At 43.6% G+C, this 18,660-nt stretch overlaps 1 protein-coding gene across 1 annotated transcript; it reads left to right on the top strand.

Annotated features, from left to right (window-relative positions):
* The first annotated feature begins 2,688 nt into the window (after window positions 1-2,688).
* Window positions 2,689-12,305, top strand: capn9 (calpain 9). The gene is made up of 20 exons (XM_037116427.1): window positions 2,689-3,033; window positions 3,914-3,983; window positions 4,083-4,201; window positions 4,279-4,412; window positions 4,796-4,964; window positions 5,077-5,160; window positions 5,254-5,339; window positions 5,815-5,889; window positions 6,267-6,427; window positions 6,632-6,789; window positions 7,529-7,737; window positions 8,749-8,785; window positions 8,869-8,949; window positions 9,441-9,498; window positions 10,102-10,166; window positions 10,332-10,400; window positions 10,528-10,606; window positions 11,080-11,196; window positions 11,715-11,773; window positions 11,908-12,305. Exons 1-20 carry the CDS (start codon window positions 2,833-2,835, stop codon window positions 11,932-11,934), a joined length of 2,058 nt encoding a protein of 685 aa, XP_036972322.1. The 5' UTR covers window positions 2,689-2,832; the 3' UTR covers window positions 11,935-12,305.
* Window positions 12,306-18,660: the final 6,355 nt, after the last annotated feature.

The following is an 18,660-nucleotide window of genomic DNA, read 5'->3' as shown; positions in this document are numbered from 1 at the left end:
GATTCAGTCGGTTCCTTTTTTTATTAAACGTGCTGCCTCTCATCCTGCGAATGTTGTTTCTGCTCCGCTGCATTTTAAAAAAAATCAAAAACATCCTGATACAGACGCTGTCGCAGCTGACGTATCGGACTGGATAGACGAGACACATGAGCAGAACCTTTTAAATCTGGGTCGGCTGGTTATACAGGTCATCTGATCCTGAACTCTGTGGTGACAGACTGAATATTATGTTATCATGATCAGGCAACAGCTGAAGCTCAGGGCTCATTTCAAAACTTTAATAGAAACAACCAGAGGAAAAGAAAACAGGAAATCCCTCAAACTGCACAGTGATAGTAAATATTTAAGCTTCAGAAATGGAACCTCACCACGTTGTTCGTACGAGTGTTTTTCATCATAATTCCTGATAAAATCTTATATTCTCAGGGTTCAAAGTTAATCTGTTTATCATTTTACAACTTCAGGGTTGAGTCTCCGTATGTTACATCACAGAAAACAAAACAAATGATTTTATAGCGTGTCGTGGATGAACTGGAGGAATTTCATCCAACAATGTTCAAACCCTCAGAAGTCGGCAGGCTTACTGGGGGTAACGACGTGTTTTAGTTGGTCACCTGTCGACATGACTTCAGAGTGAGGGAGGAAGACGCCGACTCTAAAACATCACCTCGTCTGATCCCGTCAGATGGATTTTATCAGCTTGTTTGATGGTGCAGGAAAGAAAATTACGGCCTTCAAGTGTTTATTTGCCCCAAACAGCCAGATTATTGTAAATTAGCTATAATATAGCAAGAAAAACACCAAACAGTGTGTTAGTCTTTGAATTCAGGTCAACTCTGACTGAGCTCAGCACTCAGCAGAGACTCTGGTTCTGGTTCTGGTTCTGGTTCTCCGTCTCATCTCTGTAACATCACCTTCATGAAGTAAAGTCAGCAGTCGACGTGACAGAACAGAAACACCTGATGATGGAGGTGAGCTCCGGATCACTGCTGCAGTCAGACTGATCAACAGGAGTGAAGAGAAGTTCTAAAGTCTTCTCTGAGTTCTGCTCCTGTCGGATCAGAACAGAACCTGATGAGTGTTTATTCCTCCAGCAGGATCTACCGCTGCAGCTCTGCCCAACACGCTGCTAACATCTTACATACGATGCGTTTAAGGTCACATAGCATCCAAACATTATGACCTTTGACATTTTAACTGTGTGTGTAAAGCACAAGCGGAGCCTCGCTGATGTTGATCCGACAGAACAAAACACACAACTCACCTGAAGCTATGTGAGGAATCCAGTGACTCTGCGGCAGGAATGTGGACGTTGTAGGCGACAGACAGGAAGGTGTAGGTGGTGTCAGGGCGCAGCAGGGCCGAGGGGGCACACCCCGACTGACTGACACCTCTCACCTGTAACCTCCAGGTCTAACGAGACGATTGGCTCCTGAGCTCTGACATGACCACAACACAGGAAGAAGTTCGTAGCCGTCACTTTGTGTCTTCTGCTCGTCGTTATCGGAAGATTAAATGCTTCTTCTTCTGGCGAGAGGCGAGGAACACCTGGTCTGACACCTGTAGACAGACATCACACAGTGAGGTGAAGTTAGTGAAACGTCAGCACCCACCGACTCCACTGATGAAGAATTCAGATCCTTTACTTAATTAAAAACTGCAAATACCGAACTGTGAAAACGACCAACTGCAAGTGAAAGTCCCTCAAATGTTTCCTTAGCTGTGTTTTCCTTTCATATCTGATGTTTTTGGATTTATATTGATGCTGCTCCGTCATCATCTCCTCCCTCCGTGTTGATATCAAGTCAGGTGAAGTCTCATAGTCCACAGAACATTTTACAGTTGAGCGTGAAACAACATAAAGCAGCTCCGCACAGCTCGCCTGGTGTGAACCAGGTGAAAAATGATTTGAAAAGATGTTATTTACACCTTTTTTTTTAACAAGCTCCACATGTCCAGGGTGCAAATAACATCCTCTCACATCACTGTGCAATGACTCTGTTTCCCCCAGGAGAAGTTCAGATACCGATCCAGCTTGTTTCCTCCAGTAAAGTAATAGATTACAGGCTCTGTACTCAGAGTATCAGAGTAAAAAGTCTCCATATTAATAGAATTCAAAGACTATTAAAGTTAATCTTGTGATGGTGGGAAGGCGGCGTGCGTGACGCCAAATAACAATAATCCATAATTCACCTCAAATGCATCAAACTAAAGTAACGAGCCTGTTTTGAAACTGTGAGGAGGAGAAAGTTCAGATACCTGAAAAATACAGTGATGAAGTATTTGTACTTCACCTCACCACCTGTGGGACAAGGTGAGGAGATGATGACTGAATTTTAATGTTGTTGGGTGAACTGTTCCTTTAACAGTAACCCCACAGAAACAGCCTGCTGTCTCACTGATGGTTCTGTTTGCTTCATTGGTTTCATCACCAGTTAAAAGTTTCTTGCAGATCATTTAAATGAACACGTGGTTCTTTAAATGCCACAGAATCAAGAGACAGTGAACATTTTTGTGTTTAACGTATCTGTTGGCACAACCATCAGGAATGAATTGTGGCAGTTTCCTGCGGGGCCGAGCCCATCGAGCGTCAGAGTGGCAGTCTGTCAGCAGGGCGAGGTTCACCGCCACAGGAGGACAAACCAGTTTCTGTCTGGAGGGCGTGAACCTTCCAGCTCTACCGACCCGACAGGCTCGTCCCTGCATCAACACACACGGCGGGCGACTCGCTCCATCACACAACAACTCACAGCTCCTTCTACCAACTGCGCTCACTGACGGTCTACCCAGAGGAAGAAGAATAGGAGGAAGAAGAAGAAGAAGAGGAAGAAGATGCCTCTCCAGTCCACGCTGTCCGGCAGAGGCTCCAACAGGGCCGAGGACACGCAGTCGAACGGGAAGTCGTTCGAGCAGCTGCGGAGTGAATGTCTGCAGAAAGGCGTCCTGTTTGAGGATCCAGACTTCCCCGCCACCGACTCCTCGCTCTTCTTCAGCCAGAGTGTTCCTGTCAACATTGAATGGAAGAGGCCAAAGGTGTGTAGGAACATTACATCATCAGGTTATCAGTGTCAGGATGCTCTGATCCAATCAGCAGCAGGTAAACCGAGCAGGCTGTGATAGAAAAGTGTTCAGTTTGTGTGTTGAATGAGTGAAATGTTTAGTCTGATGTGTGGTTGTGTCAGTCATGCAGGTTCCCGTCTGACAGGTCAACACCTGCTCTAATACTGCAGGTGAACTGAACTCTGGTTCCACCTGAATGAATGAAGCCCAGTGAAGAAGTGGCACTTTGAGTTTTAGCAGTAATCACTGATATTATGGATGAATTTATTCATTTTTCAGTCTGTTTGAAGGACTTTTTATTTCCTTCATCATAAGAACCACAAACAAGTTTTAATCCCGCTGCAGCTGCAAAACCAGTTCTACTGGAAAACAGAGTAAATAAGAGTCCAGTGCAGGAGAAGTTTCCTCACCACAGACTTTCTCCTCACGTGACTCAGCGTTGTGCACTGAACCTGTCAGCAGCAGCCGGTTCTGAAGACATTTCTTATATGTGATGTTCTTGCTTGTTCTCTGTTCAGCGTCGTTGTTTCTGCCTCATTCATGTCATTCAAACGTTTGAAGCGTCCGGGCCTGTTCGCCCTGCGCACCGACCCGACTGAACTCACCGATCATGTTCTGTACAAAGACGACACATTTCTCTGTTGGGCGTTTCTTCAGAGTAAATGCTTCAGCTGCCTGCATTCAGTGTGTGTGTGTGTGTGTTTCTGTGTTCCAGTGACTGAGATTTCAGGCTGATTAATACACCTGGAATGTGAACACACCTATCAGAGCGACCTGTGTCACCTCTCAACTGTCATTAATATCTTTTTTCTACGCTCACCTGTTCACTTCCTGTTTCTCACCTGCTCTTCAGGAACTCTGCGAGAACCCAAAGTTCATCGTCGGCGGCGCAGACAGGACAGATATTTGCCAAGGACAGCTCGGTTTGTACACTCCAGCTACATCTGCATGAATCATTTTAGGTTTTTTAGGATGCACATATTTCAGTTATTTACCCATGATGCACTTGTTCGTCACCACAGGTGACTGCTGGCTCCTGGCAGCCATCGCATCCCTGACCCTCAAAAAAGACGCCCTGGCCCGAGTCGTCCCGCACGACCAGGACTTCGACGACAGATACGCCGGCATCTTTCACTTCCAGGTACGCCGCCTGCTGATTGGCTGCAGACTGAGCGGAGACGGTTCATTGGCTCATGTCGTGTTGTGTTTCTCCGTCAGTTCTGGCAACACAACAAATGGCTGGACATCGTGGTGGACGACCGGCTGCCGTCGGTGAGGAATCAGCTCATCATGCTTCACTCCGCCTCCAACGACGAGTTCTGGAGCGCCCTGCTGGAGAAAGCCTACGCCAAGTAACTACACCTCCTTCTACACCTGCTGAGCGACAGATGACAGATATAAACATGTTATACGCTCTGAAGGGAAAAGGTTCAGCCTCAGAGGAGCACAAATGTCTCAGAAGTGTCCCTGCAGTGTTCCCCGTGTGTCTCGACGTCTTTCACTGTGTGAATCTTTACGGTTTTGGGTGATTCGTCTCAGAAACTATTGAGATTCTGAGATTACAGATTTACAGACAGACAGACAGATATTCATGCCTCCCTCAGGGTGAACCGTGACCACGTCGCCCTCCATTTTGTGCCATCAGATAATAATCTCAATTTGTTTGCTTTACAAACTCTGCATGTTTAAATTCAAGTTAATCTTTGATGGAGATGTTTGTCCTGTTTGATTTCAGACTGCACGGCAGCTACGAGTCCCTGAAGGGCGGCAGCACGATGGAGGCCATGGAGGACTTCACCGGCGGCGTGGGGGAAAACTACGAGACCAAGAGCGCTCCAGAGAACCTGTTCTCCGTCATGAAGAAGGCCCTGGACAGAGGCTCCATGATGGGATGCTCTATCGATGTAAAGACTATGGAAGTCTTATTCATACTGTCAGATTATCGTCACCTCTCACATCAGGGGGTTACTGAGTTCTGCTGTCTCAAACCTCTCTGGTGGTTCTGGTTCTGTTCAGATCAGCAGCTCTGCAGAGTCTGAGGCCAAGACGTCCACTGGCCTGGTGAAGGGACACGCGTACTCCATCACGGGCCTGGAGGAGGTGAGATAACTACAGACCACACAAGGTGCATACTGAGGCAGACGACATATCAAAAACCTGTTAACAAACATTTTTACTTTGTCTGATTTTCAGGTGAATTACAGAGGGAGGCCGGTCCAGCTGATCCGGGTCAGAAACCCCTGGGGTCAGGTCGAGTGGAACGGACCCTGGAGTGACGAGTAAGAACAAAAATACTCAGAGGATTTTTAAAAATATATATATATATTTATATAAAAACATGAAATGTAGCTGTGGATCTTTTAAAAACCTGCGTTGTCCTTTAAGGTCAGATTGTTTCTTCAATTTGTAAAGACGGATCAATTTCAATTAACATTTCTTTAATAAAACTACAGACTGCTCCTTTAACACACTTTTCAAATTGACAATTTCTGTGTTTTGTTTTTTCAAGGAATGTGACCGAGGATTTAAAGGAAGCTTTCAAAAGCAACTTGTTTATTTGACATGACTTCGTCACACCAAGAAAAAAAAATCCCCTTTTCCTTTTTTAGCTGTTTTTATAAAGTATGAAAAAGTAAAAAGTATTTTTTTTCTCCAGTGTCATTAACAACAGATTTAAAACAATTCTTTAAAAAGAACCACAGATGATGTTTGTCAGGATGTTTAGTCTCTAACAGGTGGTTTTCTCTGCTTCAGCTCCAGAGAGTGGAGTTACGTCGACTCAGCGGTCAAGAATCGAATCCTGCAGAATTCAGATGACGGAGAGTTCTGGTGAGTTTCCACCAGATGAGTTTGGTCCAAATTAAAGACAAATACTTTTAAATTACAACTTTGTCTCAGTATGATTGTACGTGTGAAATGTTCGCAGGGTCTGAATTGGGCTGTGAAAATAACATGACTGGGCTTTTTTATTGTTATTAATAAAAATAAAACCCTGTTTCCAACAATCAGAAAGACCCGTAGTTTACATTATACACCTACATGTTGTACTGTGAGTACTTTTACTTTTACTCAACTACTGTTTGTATGAGCGACTTTTACTTTTACTGCAGTGATATTTTAGCGCGATATGATATTTCTGCAGCCCTGGTTGGACTCGGAGACGATGTGTTTGGAGCTCATGTCCCTGATTGTGTTTGTGACCTCAGGATGGAGTTCGAGGACTTCAAGAGGAACTACGACAAGGTGGAGATCTGCAACATGACCCCCGACGCCCTGAGCGACGACACGAAGCGCCACTGGGAGGTCAGCGTGTTCGAGGGAAACTGGATCCGCGGCGCCACCGCTGGAGGCTGCAGGAACTTCATCGGTGAGACGACCGAGTGTTGGTGTGCTCAGAGATTTCATCTGGAAATTCACCAACACTTTTCAGTGTCTATAGATCAATGTCAGAGTTTTTGGCACATTTGACTTGAAGGTGGATTTTTTTTGTTGCTTTAAACTGTCCAAAAGTCACGTTACATCAGATGGTGTTTATACCCTCGACCTGAAGCTCTGCGTCTTCCACCCACAGACACATTCTGGACCAACCCGCAGTTCAAGCTGCAGCTGGAGGACGCTGACGACGACGACGACGTGTGCAGCGTGGTGATCGCTCTGATGCAGAAGAACAGACGGAAGCTGAGGAAGGAGGGCCTGGACCTGGAGACCATCGGGTTCGCAGTGTACGAGGTCAGAAAGAAGCCCGTCGATCTCTCAACGGTGTTACTGTTTTTAAAAAAGTGACACTGATTTGATGAACAGAGTTTCCTGACGGTGATGTAGCTGAAAGTGAGGCCAGAAAAGTGCTTCTCAGTATTCACTCGAACTATTTTTATCAACTAAAACTGACATTTCGTGCCACATTTTAAAAACACGAGTGGTTTGAAAGGTTTTAATTATCAGGCTCAAAACATATCAGCCAAAAGGATCCTGAGCAAACAGTGATGTTCATTTCTTTCATGTACTGAATACTCTGTGAACATTCTCTATGTTTATATGATTATAATAATGTAGTTAATCCAGTAACAGTCTCATTGAAATCAATCTGGACGTACATGTTGGTGACCTCATGTGAAACACCTCAAGCCATTTAAAGATAAAACACGTAACATTTCTGTAGTTTAATGTTTAAAATCGACTAAACCTTTGTTAAATATTGTGTTCAGCTGTCTACTTTTGTACGTTTGGTCGCCTTGTGAGGAAACAGATGATGAAATCATTCAAAAGGATCCAAAGTTTCAGGAAGATTAAACAGTTATATTGTTCTGTCACTGAATCATCTGCTTAGTTTTCAAATAAACTAAAAACCTTCAGTCAGCGCTGTACTTTCATCACATTCCTCTGCCTTTAATCATCATCACTTACAGATCTACGTGTTAATTATCATGTAATACATGAACGTCCTCTCCGCTTCTGTCTGTCCGTTCAGGCTCCAGATGAAGTGGACCAAGTGGGGAAAGACTTCTTCCGTTACAACGCCTCCAAGGCTCGCAGCAGGACCTACATCAACATGCGGGAGGTGGCGGAGCGCTTCACAATGCCTCCTGGGAAATACCTGCTGGTGCCCACCACCTTCCAGCCGCACCACGAGGCCGACTTCCTCGTCAGGATCTTCTCTGAGAAGAAGGCCACGGCTCTGTGAGTGCTCGGTACAGAAGAAGCTTTAAAGCGAAACTCTCGCCAAAATGCAACTGAGGGTTTTTTTGTGAATGTATATGAGTCAAACCTTTGTGTAAAAGCATAATTACGACGAAAGAGGCACTTTTAAGACTTACCGGGTTTTTTTTCGGGTCAAACTCATTTTCAGTGGGAGTGCTACGGGCACTTTTACAATAGCATCAAAATCTGTATTTTTAAAACAGTAAGAAGTCTGGACACAACATGAAACCTTGCTGGTAGCATCACCAGGGTCTCTACACATGAACACCAGCACTGACAACATTGTTTGTGTACACAGAGTTTTTTAAAAAGAAAGTTTTTGAACAACTCATGTTAGCAGTAGCTTGTTCCACTCGCCGCCGTCCTGCCAGTGGAGAAGAGTCGATCTCAGAATGAGACGTAACCTGGAGGACAGTTAAGGTGGAACGCTCCTGAAGCTTAGTTCCATATAAATGCAGATAATTTGTTGTTTTGTCGTTAGTGAAAAACAATATTGACCCTGAAGTTGGAAAAGGAGCCTCATATAAGAAACAATACTAAAATAAAAAGCTGGAAAAGTCAAATGAGATATCGTGTGGATTGTTATTGCTGGAAGACAGAAGTTCCACCTTAACTGTCCTGGTGATGCTACCAGCAAAGTGTCATGTTGTGTCCAGACTTCTTACTGTTTTAAAAATACAGATTTTGATGCGATGGTAAAAGTGCCCGTAGCACTCCCATTGAAAATGAGTTTGACACGAAAACGAAAATACTGTAAATCTTAAAAGTGCCTCTTTCATCGTAATTATGCTTTAACATTCGACGTTCGACTCGTATACATTCACACAAAAAGCCTCGGTTGCATGTTGGGGAGAGTTTCACTTTAACTGTGATTTAAAGGTTCAATACATGAGAATTAACTCAAAAACTAAGAAGCTTTCAGATGATAACAGAGGAATACAGGCTGAAGTTCTCCTGTCTGGTGAATCACACTGTGTTTCTCCTCCACAGGGAGATGGGGACCACGATTGACGCCGACCTGCCAGATGTGAGTAGATCACCCAGGATTTGATTACGAGTCAGTCTGTCCTTTCTGCTCAGACTGATGTGATGCTGTTGTGTTTCCACCAGCCGCCTCCACCCAGCGAGCCGCAGGAGGAGTCAGAGGAGGAGAAAGGCCTGAGGAGGCTGTTTGAACAGCTGGCCGGTGCGGTAAGAAAAACTGTTTCACCTGCAAAACCACTTCCTACATCTGCAGATCATTCTGAATCAGCATCTCTGTGCAACTGGGTGTTACAAGAGATGAATACTCACTAGTTCTGCAGCGTTTTAGCTTGTTGTTTTGGTTTTACACTCAGAAAGCAGTTTTCATCAAACAAGCTGTGACAAACCGACGCGACCTGCTCAGCACCCAGCAGCAGGGCTGTTTTTTATAGAGCTGAGACAATTTAGTAAAACAAAGAATTGTTTAACCTATTTAACTGAATATCATCTGCATATCAATGGTGGGAAATATCTATTTCAGCCTCCAAGTGGCTTAAAATGTTGTAAGATCAGCTGTAATATTATGCAGTGATGGGATGTAGATGATCTCCTGAAACCTAAGGGTCAAATCATTTATATCCATCAAGAGAAATATGTGAACACACAGATTACAGGCAGGTGTTGCGTTCAAGTTTTCATGGACTCTGGTTTTCCTACAGGACCAGGCGATCTCTGCCAGAGAGCTCCAGCAGATGCTGAACGGCGTCCTCAGCAGACGTAAGGGAACGTTTGTGCCAAACTCACTGTTTGATATTTACTCTGCACAGATTATTCAACACACTATTTTGTGGAGACATGAACGTCCTGCAGGTCTATTTCTGGGCTCTGAGCAGCTGTTAGGTGACAGAGGAAGTCAATACTCACAGCCAAGAAATAGTTCTGCTGGATCCTCTGGGCCGGGCCGCGAGCAGAACTACAGTTTCCAGTCTTTGGACTTTATGTTACGGCGGCTCTGGAGTTCAAATCACAACTGTAAAAATGATCAACGACAAACATGAAAACATAAACACAAACAACATGAAAGGGACGACTGTAATCACACACAGCAACACAACAGGACAACATGAAGCGTCAGAGCAACGTCAGATAACAAAACACAACTCAAATATTTTTCTGTTTGCTGTTGTGTTTTTTGCAATTTGCACATCAGAGCCACCGAAGTACCTTCCACAATATCTTCAGTTACTTAAATGTTTTCCCAGTCTAATAACGGTGATTTAAAAGCGAACTTAAGTGAGTAGATATCTTGAATTTTCACGACATGTTACTGAATTAATTTGCTGATGATGTTCTGTTGTTTGTCATCTGTTTGATCTTCAGGAAGGGAAGTTAAATTTGACGGTCTGACTCTCGGCACCTGCCACAGCATCATCAACCTGATGGACGTATCCTTCCACATCACTGACCCACTCCCTGCTCTTTGTTCATCGAGTTCATCGTGTGAAACAGATAATAATGATAGTGATAATAATAATAATAATAATAATAATAATAATAATAATAATAATAATAATAATGGATAAACTGAGCTCTCCTTGACAGTAAACCAGGTGGATAACTCAGGAAAGATCGAGTTCCAGGAGTTTAAGGTTTTCTGGGAAAAGATGAAGAAGTGGATCGTACGTGTGGATTCATGTGTTGTTCATGAACGGATGCTGAGTAACTGTACTTAGTTACATCCCTGTTTTCGCTGCAGCTCTGTGTTTTCTGAGCGTAGTCGGTGACGTTGACCTCCTGTCGTTGCAGATGCTCTTCTTGTCCTTCGACACCGACCGCTCAGGCAAGATGTCGTCCTACGAGCTCCGCAGCGCTCTCAAAGCTGCAGGTGAGAGTCGACCGGCTGCTGCTCAGACGCTGTGCACAGCTCCTAAAGGGCATCTCCGCCATTTTTACACATCAAAGTGTGTTTCCAAGGCTTCAGGAGTAGTTCTGCACACGTGAAAATAAATAGTACGAAGCCTCTTGTGGCTCCAGATGAAGAAAAGTGCAACCAGTAACATTTTCCTGAACACAAGCAGAGTTACCATAAACTGTTCAAAATAGGTTCAGGATATTTTAGTGTTTCACTTCATTGTTTATCCAGATCCCAAAATTCCTAATTCATTTAAAGTAGTTACATAAGTTTAAAATGTCAGAGCAGCTGTGTTTATTCAAGTAAAAGTGATAAAAGTCATATGGCAACAACTAATAGAGGTGATAGAAGCAAAATCACTATAAAATAAAATGCGTGTGGTTGTGAGAATGAGTCAGTGTTTGGGTGTGTTTGGCTCACCTTGCTGTTGTGTTGCTCCCATGAAGGCATGCAGCTGAACAACCAGCTCCTGCAGCTCATCTGTCTGAGGTTCGCTGACGACAACTACGACATCGACTTCGACGACTACCTCACCTGCATCGTCCGCCTGGAGAACATGTTCAGTGCGTAAACGTTACGATAAAACCTTCCACTACATCTGCAGTAACTTACTACATTAAATGATCCAAGTACAGACGAAGAAGTCGTCCAAGAGTTAAAGTTCAGCCATCGCTTCCTCCCCGCGTGTCGATGGAAAGTCAGGTGACGTTTTGTAAAATGCAGCAAGCAACCAACCATAAAATAGATAATCAGATGTTTGTATTCAGCTCGACTGGTGTAATCCAAGTGTTAATCTGAGTCTCCAGAAGCCCCGAGATCACAAGATGAAATCTTTACTGAAGCAGCTGAGCTAAAAGCGTCGTCTGAGGTGAGTGTTAGAGCTCAAACAAGGGTGTAAATAACTTCTTTTCAAATCAGTTTCAAACCTCGGGGCTTGTGGAAACTTGGATTTTGCTGGATGAGCTTTACGAAAGCTGCACCTGACTTTCCATCAGCAGGAGGTAATGACTGAGTCCTCATTTTTGGGTGAAAAGTTCCTTTAAAACCACTTTGTGCTGGCTGAAGTTGTTTGTGTTAACAGGAGTGTTTAAGGCTATGGAACAATCCAGGAGGGGTCGTGTGAACATGAACATCATGCAGGTAAATCCACCTCCTGCGTCCTCGGCTGGATCTGTCTCAGCTCCTCTTGCTCCTCTAACTTGACCAGACTCGTCGTGTGATGTTACTTCAGACTGATGCAGTTATTCTCTCCTCACGTTCTCTTCGTCTCACAGTTCCTGCTGCTGTCGATGAACGTCTGAGGAGACGCCACCAGAGGATCAAACCCCAGCAGACGGCCGTGATGTGCAGCGTTCAGGCCGATCTGTGACCGCGCTTTTATTTTGTCTCTGTGTCGGGACGTCAACATGTTTCTGCTCTCTGAGCTGCTGATGTGACTCGCTGGGATCAGGTGCTACACTCTGCAGATTTTTGGACAAAACGTTGTTTTATTTTATTTCCTCTCTGACAGAAATGGAAATAAACATTGAAAATAAAACTTCTGGCTCTGATGTGGGGAAGTGATTGCCAGGTTCTTGTGATTAGAAGAATGTTTTGGTGTTTATTGATGAGCTTCCACGTTGGTTTAAACTGGAGTTTTCATGTCAAATGATCAAGTATTAATGAATTGAATAAAAACTATAAATTAAAAAAAAAAAAAAGTATTAATGAATTGTTCACTTTATTTAATCAAACTTCATTTGTATTGGCAGTGGGAGACGAGGTGTTCGTGATGGTGAACATTTTTCTAAATTTTTACTAATTTTCTAATTTTTTTAATTTCAACTGTTGATGAAATAAATAAAATAGCAGAAAATGGTAAAAAAAAAAAAAAAAAGAAGAAGAAGATGCACTTAGTTAGATTCCACCAGTGTTACATGTTTTCTTAAGTTGTGACCACACAGAGGATGTTCAGATAAAACAGACAACACAACTTTAGAAGATAAAATGAGAAACATCGTCGGTGTGACAGCAGTAACGTTTGAAGTCGAGTCTGGAAACACACAGTGAACTCGTTCATGTTTAATCATACAGACGACTGACACAGTAACAGTTATACAGCACTAACAACACCACAAGATACAGTTATTATAGATATAAATGCATAAAAAAACAACTCAGATTCCTTCATATACAGTTAAAAAACAAAATCACATCATCATCAGAACAAGATTTGATTTGAAGTAAAAGATGAAAAAAAATACCTTCAGTGAAATGTCAAAGATTACTTGCATACATCTTAAAAATGACCTAAAAACATAAAGTTATCATACATATACATATCATTATACTTATTATTATTATTATTATTATTATTATTATTATTATTATTATTATTATTATTATTATTATTATACATCACTGTACACAAACTAGTACAGAAACTGAGGGACATCCTTAAAACTATTATTAGTATTTCTGTTATTATCATTATTAATATTGTGACTGTCAGCTATTTATTCCCATGCTGTCAATATCAATAACATCAATAACATTATTACATTTAGTTTTGTTCATTGTGACTCTTTTGAAAACACTTAATGTGATTAATAAATGGTAAATGTATAGATAATTAAAGTTAATAGTTATTCCACTGTTGACAAACAATCAGATGTTTTACAAACTCTTTATTAATCACTTGTTTATTGTGACGTTGTGACTGATGTTGATAATAATGTTGATACGATGTTGATGATACTTTGTTAATGTTAATAAATACTGTGTAGTTCACCTGTAAACATTATTTGGATGAATATTAGAAACTTACAACTGATGTTTGTCAACATTTACAGTTGTTTTGTTAGCAGTGAAATAACTATTAACTAAAATTTAATTAAGTAGAGATTTAATCATTTGATGTTATTATGAAGTGTTACCCCTCTTTATATTAATTTTAATATTTTACTTCACCTCTTAACAACAACAACAAACACATTGCATGAATTGGCCATCATCAACATATATAATATAATATGATAAAATATATATAATATAATATAATATAATATAATATAATATAATATAATATAATATAATGTAATATAAAAACATAATATAAAATAAACATATATAATATAATATAATATAATATAGTATAATATAATATAATATAATATAAAAACATATAATAAAAAATAAACATATATAATACAATATAATATAATATGACATGATATAATATCATAATATGATATAACACATTATTTAATTTAATATGATATTAAATCATTGAATTTTATATATTACAATATGATATAATATAGAACCTCCTTACATGTACAACAGGTGATAAACCATGATGATTGTTTATTAAGTGTCTGTCTGAGCTGGACGCTGCTCTCCTCTCCTGGTCCTCTGGTTCACAGCCACCACAACAACACAGAGGATCACCAGCAGACCAGGGAGCAGTGAGGACCTCACCGTGTAGAGGGTGAAGTCCATCCCAGAGGGCTCTCTGGACTTCAGAACAGTTCTGGACGATGACACACAAAGTCCATCTGGGGCAATAACGGAACACCAGTACTCTCCTGTGTCTTCCAGTGACACATTAGAGAGAATAAACAAGCCGTCATCTCTAAACACGTTCAGTCTGCTCTTCAGATCAGAATCAGGTGCTAAATTAAATTCAGTAAAGAGTCTGTCTTCTGTTTGGTTTGACTTGATCCACCAGAAGTGCCAGCTACCCTCATCCCGACCTCTGCATCTGAAAGTGACGCTGTCTCCTTCTGAGAAGAGCTCGACAGCAGGTGGGCCAGGTTTGGGGCACACCACCAGGTCATACCATTGAACATGGTTGTAGATTTTACAAGAGTATAAACCCGAGTGATTTACCTGAAGTGATGAAAACACCAGTGAGTAGTTTTTTCCCACATCTATGACAAGGCTGAAGATTTCGTCTCTCTTTTTCCAAAGTGGAGGCTGGTTGTCAGTGAACTCAGCAGCAGGACACTGTAACACACCCGTCTCTCCCACTGTGTGGAGGATCCACTCTGATGGTAGTCGTAACACTACAGGCTGACTGCTGACACACTGCTGTTGGTTCATCACTACACAGGTGTAATATTTGAACCATGTTAACGTGAGGTTGTAAATACGAAGTCCTGATGAGGTTTTCACCTCTTGGGATCTTCCTTCAACATTGTCCATCACCGATGTTACACTGTCCCCAAAAACTCTTGTCCAGATGCTGTTCTCATATCCAGAAGAACTCTTGAGCCACTGGACGTCCAGATTGTCAGCTGCTCCCTCACATGGCAGGTCCACTGTTTCTCCAACTCTGACTTCAATATTTTTGTATTCATTTCTCGTACAAACAATAATAGTGATGTTTTTCTCATGTGTCACGTTGCCCCAACACTCCTCTTGGTACTGACCGGAGTCTGAGTGGGTCAGGTTCTGGATCTTGTAAGAAGAAATATTGTTGCTGGTGACGACTGACAGTCGTTGTTTCAAGTCTTCAGGTACTGTGGAGTTCTGGGACCAGAGGGCAGAGGTATTCCACAGGACGAGCTTCTCCTCACCAACAAATCTGGAGATCAGGCAGGAGTCGACGTCCTCGGGGAGTCTGAAGGTGAAAGATTCCGATTCCTCTCTGATGAAGATATGTTCTTCTGCATGAATGTTGTTGATGAGAGCAAACAGCAGGAAGGAGAGCTCTGCGACTGCAGCCATTCTGCTCTGAGGACGAGCAAACACTGACACCTCTCACCCGATTATCTCTATATTAACCCTCATCAGCAGCTTGTCATTAGTGGTTGGAGGAACGTGACTTCTTTATCTCACCATCACAGGAAACTTTGACGCATTCGGCTCTGTACCAAAGAATCTAATCAAAAGATCAGACACATGTTGTGAAATGACCTTTAGACACATTAAAGGCATAAGAAACATTGAGCTTCATCAAAAGTAATGTGAAATAATGTTTATTTTGAATTACAACTGATGAAATATAATAAAAACAATATTTAAAATGACAACAGCTCTTTTTAACCTGATAAATAACTGAATTATATTAGTCATTTCTAATCAGTTTGTTGTTGCCGTAGTTTTTGGCAGGACCCAGGAGAGGTTAATGCAGCTGAAGGTGGAGAACCTCAGGCTGGAGAGAGCCGGGTCACTGCACGCTGGCATCGAAAAGTCAGGAAAAAACCCAAAACACTGAGAAGTAGCTCTTTAAAGTGACGAGACGAGATCACCTGGCAGCAGGTAGCATGAAGACCAGGACTGCTGCAGGTGTGTGTGTGTGTGTGTGTGTGTGTGTGTGTGTGTGTGTAACACTGTAACACTTGCTGGATCTGTTTCATAAATTCTCAGTGCTGATCCATCGACATTCAAACCAGCTCGTTTATTTCATCATCCTGTCCAAAAATGTCTAACCACAGACGTCTGACACCAGTTAACAGAGCTGTGATTGGTCAGATTGTACCACAGCTTCAAATGTTACAGGTAGATGTTTGTGTTTGAATACAGGTCAGAAGAAATATATCGTCTGTCCAGTCAAAACCACGTAATCTCCAAATGTGGTGTTTTTGATTTGTGTGATCAAACTGAAGGAGGGAGCGCTCCGTTATGAGCTGAGACGGTTCTCGTATTTCTGAAGCCAAACAAACTTTTAACAAACTCATTGAATCACCTGAAAAATGCATCTCCAGAAAGCTGAAAACATGGCTGCTGTATACAGAGGAGTATTAGAACGGAGGAGAGAAATGAGAGCCGGATGTTTTCTGATCGGTCGCTGATGAACTTTCTTAGCCTATGAAATTTTCACACTTTGGAGATCAGTGGGTTTGATTGGACAGCATCACTATGTTTTCAGGAAACCTTCTGTTATCGGTTACAAATCTTCAGATCATAAGTTCTGAGAAGGAGGATGTTGCAACACTGATGCACGTCACAAACACTGTTTCCACCCAGTTTGTATATCGAGTGTCAGATGGATGTTGCAGAAAGTCACCTTACTGTCATTCCTCAGGGCAGCAGTGTCACGTTTCAGTTCCATAAATTAGCTGCAGTTATTTCATTTCATTTCTTTTTAGCCTCACGTGACCTTTTTACCACTACAGATTGAATCTGTGCTTCAGAAATCACAAAGTGGTGTTAATCTATGGAGATTGTCTGGATGAACAGAACCTGGAAGAGTCACAGAGATTAATTTCTGCAAAAATCCAACGACGAAGGCATAGGCGTGGCCTGGAACTCGCTGGAGGCCGGCGACGAAGGCGAAGGCGCGGGCTGTTACCCGCTGGAGGCCGGCGGCGAAGGTGTGGACTGAGACCCACTGGCGACCAGACCACTGGCTGGGAAACCCTGAAGGGTCTTGGCTAGACCACTGACGGAGTTTTGCCGGGAGCTGGTGGCCTGGGAGCCGATGAAGGGTCTCTGGCAACCAACAACCTCAGCCGGGCCCCTGACCGAGGAGCAGGAACAGGCACTGGACTTGGCATGGGACTTGGTTGGGCCTCCGACCGAGGTGCAGGAACAGGCCTCGGCCGGGCTTTTGACCGAAGTGCAGGAACAGGCCTCAGCCGAGCCTCCAACCGAGGTGCAGGGACTGGCGCCATCTGGACCGCCGACTGAAGACCACTGTCAGGTGTCGACCGGACCGCCGACTGAGGGCCACTGGCAGGTGTCGACCGGACCGCCAACTGAGGGCCACTGGCAGGTGTCGACCGGACCACCGACTGAGGGCCACTGGCAGGTGTCGACCGGACCGCCGACTGAGGGCCACTGGCAGGTGTCGACCGGACCGCCGACTGAGGGCCACTGGCAGGTGTCGACCGGACCGCCGACTGAGGGCCGCTGGCAGGTGTCGACCGGACCACCGACTGAGGGCCGCTGGCAGGAGTCGACCGGGCCACCGATTGAGGGCCACTGGCAGGTGTTGACCGGACCGCCGACTGAGGGCCACTGGCAGGTGTCGACCGGACCGCCGACTGAGGGCCGCTGGCAGGTGTCGACCGGACCACCGACTGAGGGCCGCTGGCAGGAGTCGACCGGGCCACCGATTGAGGGCCGCTGGCAGGTGTCGACCGGGCCGCTGACTGAGGGCCGCTGGCAGGTGTCGACCGGGCCGCTGACTGAGGGCCACTGGCAGGTACAGGGGTTGAGACTGAGGCCTGGGTTGGTAGCCAGGCTGTGACTGCAGCGTGGGTTTGGGCTGGGAGCTCGGCTGTGGCTGCGGCCTGGGCTGGGAGCTCGGCTGTGGCTGCGGCTTTGTCACAAAGTCCTGGTAGAGGCGGATTATCTCCAGGCCATTTACTGCTGGGTCCATTTTATATTGTCCGGTCATTCTGTCAGGTTGGCGCTTTAAAAAAGGGAAAACTATGGAAAGGGGAGGTGGACCCAAACGCAGTTACACATGAAGGCAAGGATCAGGGGAACAAAAGGCGAGCTTTATTTAAAAAAAGCCGAATGTAAAAAAACCAAAGCAGACAAAAGGAGGGCAAGAACCAAAGTAGCAACAAAAACAGCAAGGCAAAATAGCAACTTAAAGGCAAGACAAAGTACAAATCAAAAATCAAAGTTCAACTAAAACATGGAAAACTCAAAACCAAAACGTACCAAACGGGACAGGAGCATGGACAGGAGCATGGACAATCCAAGACAAACATAAAACAATGACCGGAGAGGGCGTGAAGGGAAAACAGAGACTAAATACACAGACACTGATTACAAGACGAGGAACAGGTGAGGAGAGAGAGGAGGAAGGAAGCCAGGTGTGATAACGAGGGGGAGGAGCACAGAGGAACAGACTAGGAGGGAACAAGACAACAGACAGAGGGAGCCAGAGGGGAGAACATAGGAGAAACTCAAAGGACACATGAGGGCATGGAAAATCAAAACATGGAAAAACCAAACATAGGACACAACAAGACATAGATATAAAGACATGAGTCAAAAACCAAAAACCAGATACAAGGACAAACACAAACAGTAGTCATGACAAGAAGATAAAGTGAGAAACATTGTCGGTGTGACAGTTCATGACT

This window comes from Acanthopagrus latus, chromosome 1 (assembly GCF_904848185.1).
Source record: "Acanthopagrus latus isolate v.2019 chromosome 1, fAcaLat1.1, whole genome shotgun sequence".
NCBI lineage: Eukaryota > Metazoa > Chordata > Actinopteri > Spariformes > Sparidae > Acanthopagrus > Acanthopagrus latus.
The sequence above is the reverse complement of the archived record's forward strand: the minus strand, read 5'-3'. Positions and strand labels throughout refer to the sequence as shown.